Source organism: Aegilops tauschii, chromosome 1 (assembly GCF_002575655.3).
Source record: "Aegilops tauschii subsp. strangulata cultivar AL8/78 chromosome 1, Aet v6.0, whole genome shotgun sequence".
In the NCBI taxonomy this organism is placed as follows: domain Eukaryota; kingdom Viridiplantae; phylum Streptophyta; class Magnoliopsida; order Poales; family Poaceae; genus Aegilops; species Aegilops tauschii.
Window position 1 is genome coordinate 355603581 of NC_053035.3, and position 10756 is coordinate 355614336.

Below are 10756 nucleotides of genomic sequence, written 5' to 3' on the forward strand. Positions count from 1 at the left end.
CGACCGGAAGCAATAAGAGTTGCTCCTCAACCTACTGAACCTGCTGAAAATATTTATTATGAGATTCCTTCAGGTATGTTAGAGAAACTGCTAGTTAATCCTTATGCAGGAGATGGAACGGTACATGCTCATATGCACTTGATATATATATATATAGATGAAATTTGTGTATTGTTTAAGCTTGCAAGTTTATCCTAGGATGGAGGTAAGAAGAAGGTATTTCCTTTATCTTTGGAGGGAAATAAATTGACATGGTATAGGCTATTGAATGATACTAGAACATGGGATTGGAACCGACTGAAGTTGAAATTTCATTAGAAGTTTTATCCTATGCATTTGGTTCTCCGAGGCCCATCTCTTCTCTTATCCTAAATCGAGCCCTGGATCGGCCCCATAGCCGAGCTCGAACTAGCCACCGGCGCCACCCCTGACCCAACAGCCGCCCTGTTCCACCTCCCTGCCATGGCGCCTGCCACCACGTCCCACCTCCTGGCCATGGCGCCCGCCGTCGCGCACCACCTCCCGGCCATGGCGCCCGCCGCCGCGCCCCACCTCCCGGCCATGGTGCCCGCCTCCGCGCCCCACCTCCCGACCACGCGACCGTCGTAGCGGCCCACCTCCCGGACACGCGCCCTATCGCCGCGCTCCCGCAACCACATCTCGGCGACGCGCCCGACCTTCTTCCTCCTCTTTCCACCTCCTGTCGCAGCGCACCACGCCAAGCACACCCCGGCCTCCTCCTCCTCTTGCTTGCTCCCAGCTAGGCACGGCGCGCCCGGCCATCCCCCTCCTCCTGCCCAGCGTCCCAATGCGACAGCGCAGAAAACCGTAGCTCGGCAGTCCACCCTCATGCTCCACCATGAGTCTATCAGATAGCCAGATGCAGGGCACCTCTCTCTCTGCCCCCCCCCCCTCTCTCTCAAATGATTTGCTGTATGGTCCAATTTTGTATCTTTGATTTCGTTCTTTCTTGAAGCTTGGATGAGAAGAACCTCAAAAATTGCAGTATGTTCCACCGTATGCACTTTGTTCATATTCCTATGTGAACTGATCAGTGATCATCACGCTCGACCGTCTCCCTCCTGCCCCGTCTGTCCAGGTTTGGACTCACACCAGTTCAAGTAGTGATGTTGCAACAAGTACAACTCCTCCCCAGTCAAGCTTAGCGAGCCAAAAAAAGCATCTTGATGGATGATTACTAGCTCGCTTCATCATCGGCTGATTTTCCCATCTACTAACTTGTGGTTAATTCCTTCTATCCTTCTGTTGTATCTTTATTTGGAGATTTATATTTCAAGTCATTGCCACTTTTACCTCTAGCTATTAGAGATGCACAACAAGTCGCTGGGATTCCCTGCAGCGGCCAAATCCCGGCGCTGCTCATGATCTCCGCCTTCATCAGCTCCACTTTGCCGGAGCAATCAGTCCAGAGGAGGAGGTGTAGCCGGTCCACCCGATCTCCGACAGCTTATTCCACCTCCAAAAAAATTTCTTTTTGAGTTCTATTCTTCGTCACAGGTTCACTGCTTATCTCAGTGCAAAAAGTGCCAAAAAGTTCAGTTCAGACTATACTAAATGTCCATATTGTAGATAAATTTGCATTGTCTTAAATTTCTGGAAGCAAGCTTCAGTACAAGAAAAATGGATCAGTCAGTTCATCCATATGCAAACCCCCGTAACAAAATGTATCTCATTCTAATTAGGTAAGGATGTGCAACATATGTTTAAGCAAAGCATTTATACTGTGTTACAAAAAAAACTTCCCTCTGTTCCATAGAAGATTGTGTGATTTTTTTTAAATATATTTTAGAAAAGAAGTGTATACACAGTAGCTTGGCATTTGATAATTGCTTGCAACTCATACATTATTTTGATGATTATGTAATTGCATTAGGGCGTTACCGTAGGTCTAATAGTCCAGTATGTATTTGATAATCAGTTCAAAGACTGTCACATAGCAATTGCAGTAGTTTGGTTTTCTGAAAAAATTCACAATTGAACATAACTACACCCTACTCTGGTACGTTCAGATGTTTTTGTTTGAGAAGTACATATCCCTCCACAAATACTACCCTGGTTTACTAGCCTCTTCCTCCTCCCTGTGTGTGTTAAAAGGATTGTTGAAGGCAACATGTTGGATGTTATTGTCATGAGGTATTGAGGTTGTTTGGCACAATAGAGGTGCATCCTTTATCAGCTCAAGATCATTTAGTTCTGTTATCCTTCAGTTCAAATATATGAACCACAAAGAGAGCTGGTGTTGCTACTTCTTTTTGCCGCTTCTCATTTAAATCTCATGCTACTTCTGTGCTAAATTTCATGTTCTATAGGTGCTTGCCGAAATGCCTATGAGAACCAAAATATTTTGATGGATGTATTACAAGATATGGTTGAATTATTATGTTGAATAAAAATGCGATGTTGCTGCAACACTTTTGGTTAGCTCCTGTCAAGTAATACATGTATGTGAGCATCCTTCTATGTAGTAAGTTCATAGTCGAGAAGACAGGGAGTTCACAAAAGAATGTGGACATAGCCATAAAAAGGAATGTTTTGCTAGTACCAAATAAAGGAAAAATAAAAGTAGGTAAGTTAAAAAATGTGTAGTCCTATAAGTTCAGAGAGAAAAGTTGGTCATGAAGGTAATGCGTTGCAGGCATGTGCAATTTTGAACTTTCAAAAAGGCATTAAGATGCACGATTGCAACCTATTAATTATTGATGCACGATTGCAACCTATTAATTATTGATGCACGATTGCAACCTATTAATTATTTTTCAGTTTTTGAGCTATGAGAAGATTACTTCTTATTTTTGAGCTATAGCAGTTTTATGTGTTCAAACTTTCTAATTTCTTATACTGAATAGACACAGAAAGTTTTCAATGCTCGATCAGGTCGGTGATTTCTATTTTCATGTTCTCCTCTGCTGAATACAGGTAAAGAAAAATGTTCTGACCAGTCAACGCTAAATCATGATGTTGATTAGTGCCAGAGATTCACTTCAACTATTTACATGTGAAGCTTGGCTAACTAACGGAACTGTAAGTTCATCACTGTGACTTGTCTTTTGCATATTTCAGTCAGACATCATGTACTATTGGTAGCTAATCTCAGTAACTTGTTGCTTCGTTTTGCTATCATACTATGCTCAGTAGGCAGAGTCTTTAGTGCGTATATGCATGTTTCAGTTTTCCCATAGCAAAAAGTTCATGCTTGGAAACTTTGTACGTTCATACATAGAAACTTAATAAGTTCAGAAAAAAATTCAAAACAAAAAGATGTTGACTGTACATTGCTAATAATTCAGTTGTTCATACCGAAGCCTTGATCTTTTATTTTTATCAAAATAGGGGGCTATAAGATGTTGACTGTCATTTCCCTTCCAAACATGTCGTTGGTGTCGAACCATTCGCAGTGAGTTTCAGTCCATAGGCTGCTCGTGATCCTTTCTCCTTCAGTTCCATTCAGTCCATAGGCTGCTCGTGATCCTTTCTCCTTCAGTTCCACTTTGTCAGTGTTAGAGTTATAATATAGGTCATGTACCCCTTTGTATTTATCCCGTTGTATAAGGGGTTTCCTGCATATGTTCCACACCTGTACATGTATATATATCGGCCTATGGCCTCATGGGAATACAAGTTGCTTATTCCTAACATGGTATTAGAGCTTTAGGTTTCTTTTTTCGCACGCGCAACTCGTGCTACGATCCCATCCCGCCGCCGCCGCGTTTTCTCTCTCCGGCTGCTCCACGCCGCCCGCCACTCTCGCCTCGGCGCCGCTGCTGCGCCTCCTGCTCCCAGGTGCCAGGGCGGAACGCGGTCGCGCCGGTCCTCCCAGCCACGTCCGCCACTCCCGCCAGGCGCCGTTGCTGCGCTCTCCTTCCTCCACATACTGCGGCCGCCGGTATCCGTCGGGCTCCCGTTACCTGCGGACCTTCAAGGTGCACGCAGTCACGCGAGGGCGGCGGCAGCATCCGCTCAGTGCGCGGCTCCCCGTGAGCCCCAGCTCCACTTCCCGCGGCCCGCGAGCCCCAGCTCCACTTCCCGCGGCCGCCGTTCTTGTCTCCGCTTTCCCTCGCGCAGATAAAAAAAACATGTCTGCTGCATCGGGCTATGTTTCTGTCCCTCGCTGTCCGGTGATCTTCGATGGTACTAACTACACCGAGTTCGCTGGCTTCATGCGCATTCACATGCGTGGCATTCGTCTCTGGGGTGTTCTTTCTGGCGAGGTCTGCTGTCCGCCACGTTCGGTTCCTCCGGTGGCCCCTACTTCGCCGACTCCACTGGTTCTTCCTACGGATGCTAATCAGGCCGCCAAGGATGCGGCTAAGCTTGCTGATGAGGCTGCTGATCGTGCCTATGATGAGAGGGTTTTGGCTTATGAGGAGGCTCTTCAGATGTATCATGGTGCTTTGTCTGTTTACACCCGGTGGCTTGATGATGATGCTCGTGCTGCAGCTGTTCTCACTGCTAGTGTTCTGCCTCAGTTTGCTTCTGAGTTTCTGGGTCTTCCTACTGTCTTTCAGATGTGGACCTGTCTTCGTCAGCGCTATGAGCCCTCTGGTGATGCCTTATACCTTTCTGTGGTTCGTCAGGAGCATGCTCTTCAGCAGGGTGACTCTACTGTTGATGACTTTTATGCACAGAGTTCTGCTATCTGGCGCCAGCTTGATTCTCTCCGCAATGCTGGTTGTCGTACTTGCCCCTGCTGCCAGGCTGTCCAGGCCAATTTGGAGTTTCATCGCGTCTATGAGCTCCTGTCTCGGCTCCGTAAGGAGTTTGAGCCCCGGCGTGCTCAGTTGTTGGCTCGTGGCCGTATTTCTCTCATGGAGGCGCTTTCAGAGATTCGTGCCGAGGAGACTCGCTTACGTGGTGCTGGTTTGTTGGAGGTTCCCTCTGTGCTCGCTACTCGGGCTTCTTCCACTCCACCTGCTGCACCGCCCCATTCTCGCTCGAGTGCTCCGCCGCTCTTGCCCACTCCTTCTGGAGGCTCAGGTCGCCCCCGTCCACATTGTGACTACTGCAACAATGATGGTCATATTGAGTCCCAGTGCTACACAAAGCGGAAACACCTGCGCAAGGCGCGATCATCCTCCTCAGGGACTTCGTCATCTCCCTCGCCAGCTTCAGCCATTGCTTTGACCGAGCAGGATATTCTGAGACTTAAGCGTCTGCTCGCGGCTTCAGGTTCTTCCTCGACGGGTACTGCTGGTTCTGTGACTGATGCTTCCCGCACTGAGCACCCGCCCTCTACACAGTCAGGTACATCCCCATGGGTTCTGGACTCTGGAGCTTCTTTTCATATGTCTTCTCATTCTTCCGCTTTGTCCTCTCTTCGATCGCTGGATTCTCCTGTTCATGTCTTCACTGCTGATGGTACTCCACTTTCTGTTGCTAGTAGAGGCCATCTTTCCACTCCTTATTCTGTTCCTGATGTTGCTCATGTTCCTCGACTTACCATGAATTTGTTTTCTGTCGGTCAACTTACTGATTCTGGTTGTCGATCCTTGACGTTGACTCTTGTTCTGTCCAGGATCGTCGCACGCACACTCTGGTTGGGGCTGGCCCTCGCCGCCGTGATTCTCAGGGTCTTTGGGAGTTGGACTGGCTTCATGTTCCTTCCGCTGCCACCACCATCGCCAGTCCCTCCGCTGCTGTCGCCTCTGTTACTGGTTCCTTCAAGCAGTGGCATCATCGACTTGGTCATCTGTGTGGTTCTCGGTTATCGTCTTTAGTTCGTCGAGGTCTTCTGGGGTCTGTCTCAGGAGATGTCTCTTTAGAGTGTCAGGGTTGTCGTCTTGGCAAGCAGATTCAGTTACCATATTCATATAGTGAGTCAGTGTCTAAGCGTCCTTTCGATTTAGTCCATTCTGATGTATGGGGTCCGGCTCCTTTCGCTTCGAAAGGTGGTCATAAATACTATATTATTTTCATCGATGATTTTTCTCGTTACACATGGCTTTATTTCATGACTTCTCGTAGTGAGGTGTTGTCTATTTATAAGCGTTTTGCTGCCATGGTTCATACTCAGTTCTCTTCACCCATTCGTGTTTTTCGTGTTGACTCCGCTGGCGAGTATATCTCTAAGATGTTGCGTGGTGTCCTTGCTGAGCAGGGTACTCTTGCCTAGTTCTCTTGTCCTGGTGCTCATGCTCAGAATGGCGTGTCTGAGCGCAAGCATCGTCACCTTCTTGAGACGGCTCGTGCGATGATGATCGCTGCCTCTCTTCCGCCTCATTTTTGGGCCGAGGCTATCTCCACTTCCGCCTATCTCATCAACCTTTAGCCGTCCGCTGCTTTGCAGGGTGGTGTTCCTTTTGAGCGTCTTTTTGATCGTTCTCCCGATTATTCGATGCTTCGCTTATTTGGTTGTGTTTGCTATGTTCTTCTTGCCCCTCGCGAACGCACCAAACTGACCGCTCAGTCTGTTGAGTGTGTCTTCTTAGGCTACAGTGATGAGCATAAGGGCTATCGTTGTTGGGATCCTATCGGTCGTCGGATGCGTATCTCTCGAGACGTGACTTTTGATGAGTCTCGTCCTTTCTACCCACGCCCATCTTCCTCGATTTTTTCAGTGGAGGATATCTCTTTCCTCACTTTTCCTGACTCACCTATCACCCCCGTCGCGCCTGTGCCTATTCGTTCCACTCCCTATGCTTCTCCACCCCTCGTTGATTTGCAGCCACCATCTTCCCCGGTCTCCTCACCTAGCATGTCACCGGATTCTACACCTTCATCTCCGGTGACTTCTTCGTCGCCACCCCCCGATTCTACCTTGGCGATTCCTCCTTCTATTGTTCCATCTTTTCCTCAGCATTACATTCGTCGTTCACGACCTGTGGATGCATCCTTGGATGAGTCGTCCTCTTCCTCTCAGCCTACTTATGGTTTGCGTTCTCGTCCTCGTCCGCCTATTGATCGCTTTGGATTTCCCACCGCTGGTGTTGCTGTTCTTGAGCCGACTTCTTACCGTCAGGCTGTTGTTCATCCTGAATGGCAGTTTGCGATGGCAGAGGAGATTGCTGCTCTTGAACGCACTGGTGCCTGGGATCTTGTTTCTCTTCCTCCCGGAGTCCGTCCCATCACTTGTAAGTGGGTCTACAAGGTTAAGACTCGCTCCGATGGTTCTCTTGAGCGTCACAAAGCTCGTCTCGTGGCTCGTGGTTTTCAGCAGGAGCATGGTCGTGATTATGACGAGACTTTTGCTCCTGTGGCCCATATGACCACTATTCGTACACTTCTTGCCGTTGCCTCTGCACACCACTGGTCTATATCTCAGCTTGATGTTAAGAATGCCTTTCTTAATGGTGAGCTGCGTGAGGAGGTGTACATGCAGCCACCACCTGGGTATTCTGTTCCTGATGGCATGGTATGTCGTCTTCGTCGCTCTCTCTATGGCCTTAAGCCAGCCCCTCGCGCCTGGTTTGAGCGTTTTGCCTCTGTGGTCACTACTGCTGGTTTTTCAGCAAGTGCTCATGATCCAGCATTGTTTATTCACCTTTCTCCTCGTGGCCGGACTCTTCTTCTTCTCTATGTTGATGACATGGTCATCACTGGGGATGACCCCGAGTATATTGCCTTTGTAAAGGCCCGTCTTAGTGAGCAGTTTCTTATGTCTGATCTTGGACCTCTTCGCTACTTTCTTGGGATTGAAGTCTCTTCTACCTTTGATGGCTTTTTTATATCCCAGGAAAAGTATATCCAGGATCTTCTTGCTCGTGCTGCTCTTACTGACGAGCGCATTGTTGAGACTCCTATGGAGCTCAATGTTCACCTCCGTGCTACTGATGGTGATCCTCTCCCTGACCCGACGCGTTATCGTCATCTCGTTGGCAGTCTTGTCTATCTAGCTGTCACTCGTCCGGACATCTCTTATCCGGTTCATATTCTGAGTCAGTTTGTCTCTGCTCCCACATCGGTTCACTATAGTCATCTCCTTCGTGTTCTCCGATATCTTCGGGGCACGATCTCTCACCGTCTATTCTTTCCTAGCTCCAGTTCTTTACAGCTTCAGGCCTATTCGGATGCTACGTGGGCTAGTGATCCTTCTGATCGCCGTTCACTTTCTGCTTACTGTGTTTTTCTTAGCGGTTCTCTCATTGCCTGGAAGACGAAGAAACAGATTGCAGTTTCCCGTTCGAGTGCCGAGGCTGAGTTGCGAGCCATGGCTCTTTTGACGGCAGAGGTGACTTGGTTACGGTGGTTATTTCAGGATTTTGGTGTTTCTGTCACTACACCGACTCTGCTCTTATCTGACAGTACAGGTGCTATTAGCATTGCGCGCGATCCTGTGAAGCATGAGCTCACCAAGCATATTGGTGTTGATGCTTTCTATGTGCGCGCTGCTGTGCAGGATCAGGTTATTGCTCTTCAGTATGTGCCTTCCGAGTTACAGTTGGCGGATTTCCTGACGAAGGCCCAGACTAGAGCACAACATGGCTTTTATCTCTTCAAACTCAGTGTTGTTCCTCCACCATGAGTTTGAGGGGGGGTGTTAGAGTTATAATATAGGTCATGTACCCCTTTGTATTTATCCCGTTGTATAAGGGGTTTCCTGCATATGTTCCACACCTGTACATGTATATATATCGGCCTATGGCCTCATGGGAATACAAGTTGCTTATTCCTAACAGTCGGCACCGTCAGTCCACAGGAGTAGGGGCGGCGTGCCCGTCAACAAACAAGAACAGAAAGGTATGTGCTTGGAAAACTTAAGATTATATACACATTTGGGCAACAAAAGTTGTAGCTTCTTTCAAAGTTCAAAATGAAATATATTGATTTCAACTTGTTCTAGCAAAACATGTGTGTGACCTTGGCAGCATGTCTACACACTATCTAGTGCAGAAAAATTGTCCAGCGTAGTCCAACGCGCCGCCGTCGCCTACCCCCTGCCTCTGAGCACCGCTCATCTATAAGTTCAACGTGTATAACCCTATATAAGTTCATACAAAACAGAAAACAACAATAAACAAAAAATAACAAAACACAAAAAACCCATGGAATTCACAGGGGAAAGATAACAAGTTCTAAGGAAATAAATGTAGGAGTTCATGTTTCAAAACAAATGAAGTATTTTGGGAAGTAAAAATGAAGTATTTCAAAGTACATAAATCTTTTTAGGTTTCTTTGGGAACTTCTAAAGTTACTGAACATGAACTTGCTTGGTTACACAAATATGAAACTGATTGTGCAAGTCACTTAGAATGTGTTTGAACTTGTTATGGGAACTCATGACTTGTTATGATTAAATGCAGGGAGCAACTGGTGCCGAATGTGCCCCTGGGAGCTAGTCTAACCCGCTCGCAGACTGGAGGGCATGCCGGTTTATTTCCAACGAAACCCTATGTACGATCAGTCTGCTTGTTTGATAAGAAAGGAGACAACATAGAAGTTATGGTTGAAGCAAGTCCCTCCGTCCAGTTATGTCCGATTTTTGTGATAGTAGTTCAAAATGAGTGATATATTGCATAACTTTTCTGGACTTGTGCCCAGGCTACTCCAATGCTTTATTTGCCTCAGTACTGTTGTTTGGTACCATTAGGTACCAAAATTTGAACTGAGAACTCTATGAACTCCTGGACATGTTCATAAAGTATTCCTGGACTGAAAACTCTATGAACTCCTAGACCTATTCATAGAGTATTGTTGGAGAACTCTTAGTAGTTCTAGTATTATAGTGTGTGTTTTGAACTAAGAGATGTACTCTATGAACTTTCTATACTTTCTGGACTTGAAGCATTTTGTTCTCATATATTAAATCAAGTGCATATATGAAATCTTGAAAAAAATGCTCTATGGACGCTTGGACTGTATTGTTGGAGAACTATTGTTTGGTACCTATTTGCACATGAAGCATTTTGTTCTCAGTGTTTGGGTGAAAAGTTTGCTTCCTATATTGCATAGCTGCTGTAGTGACCATAGCAATTTATTAGAATAATTTAATGTTTTTGTAGCTCACCTCTAATTTGTTTCTTTCTACTCTTTCCTCTAACAATTTTGTTTCTCTCTATACTGCAGCACGAGGGAGGTTTGGACGGACGCTGATCACTAGCCCACTGTGACGACGCTGATCACTAGCACGAAGGACACCGGCAGGTTGAGGATGAAGTCACTAGTACGCGTCGGTGCTATACAAACGGTTTTTAACCCCTTTTCACGACGGCATTTGGAACCATCGCCTAGTGAGTGTGGGCGATAGGGGGTCCTTCCCACATGACCCATAAACCGTCGGGGATATGCCCTTCTGGCACACACGTTCGGCAAAATAAGGTCGTGTGCGACCGGGGAGCGCTCAAATACAGAAATACGTACAGTATAGCTAAAAATTACAATTATACAGGCGAAATTGTTTCCAGTTGCAGGTATATCCCACATAGTCAGTTCCCGCTAAACGTTTCCGTTCGTATGTACATCCCACATAGTCGCTCCAAGGAAAACGTTTCCGTTCACAGGTACATCACACACAATTTTTCCCGTTAAATCGTTTGCGTTATTGAATGCATCACACACGGTCCGTAGAAGAAACTGTGTGGCAAAGGCTGTCCATCACACACAGTTTTTATGTGGTAAATGTTTGCGCAAGGTGGCCTAACGTAAACAGTTTTCAAGAGAAAGTCGTGTGTGATTGTTCATTGATCCAACACGGTTTATTCCTAGAAATTATGTGCGTTGCCTGAGGTCATCGCCCACGGGGTTTTTTCAATAACCGTTTGCAATAGCAAAACCCAATTAGCAGGCTAATTCATCATTAGGC

At 46.7% G+C, this 10756-nt stretch overlaps 1 protein-coding gene across 22 annotated transcripts; it reads left to right on the forward strand.

The window, feature by feature from the left end:
* Positions 1 to 335: 335 nt before the first annotated feature.
* Positions 336 to 10367, forward strand: LOC141022132 (uncharacterized). 22 transcript variants are annotated; one of them, XR_012183077.1, is made up of 5 exons: positions 341 to 1703; positions 2938 to 3042; positions 8089 to 8694; positions 9258 to 9348; positions 10021 to 10367. XR_012183077.1 is itself a non-coding variant. In XM_073498121.1 (3 exons), the coding sequence occupies exons 2-3, from the start codon at positions 4095 to 4097 to the stop codon at positions 5578 to 5580; spliced, it is 1215 nt and encodes a 404-aa protein (XP_073354222.1). In that variant the 5' UTR covers positions 340 to 3042; positions 3352 to 4094; the 3' UTR covers positions 5581 to 8082. The 22 variants fall into 22 exon arrangements, 1 of the variants encoding a protein (XP_073354222.1); XR_012183098.1 differs by having other exon boundaries at positions 8647 to 8694; positions 9258 to 9422; XR_012183094.1 differs by lacking the exon at positions 10021 to 10367 and having other exon boundaries at positions 8647 to 8694; positions 9258 to 9791.
* The last annotated feature ends 389 nt before the right edge of the window (positions 10368 to 10756 follow it).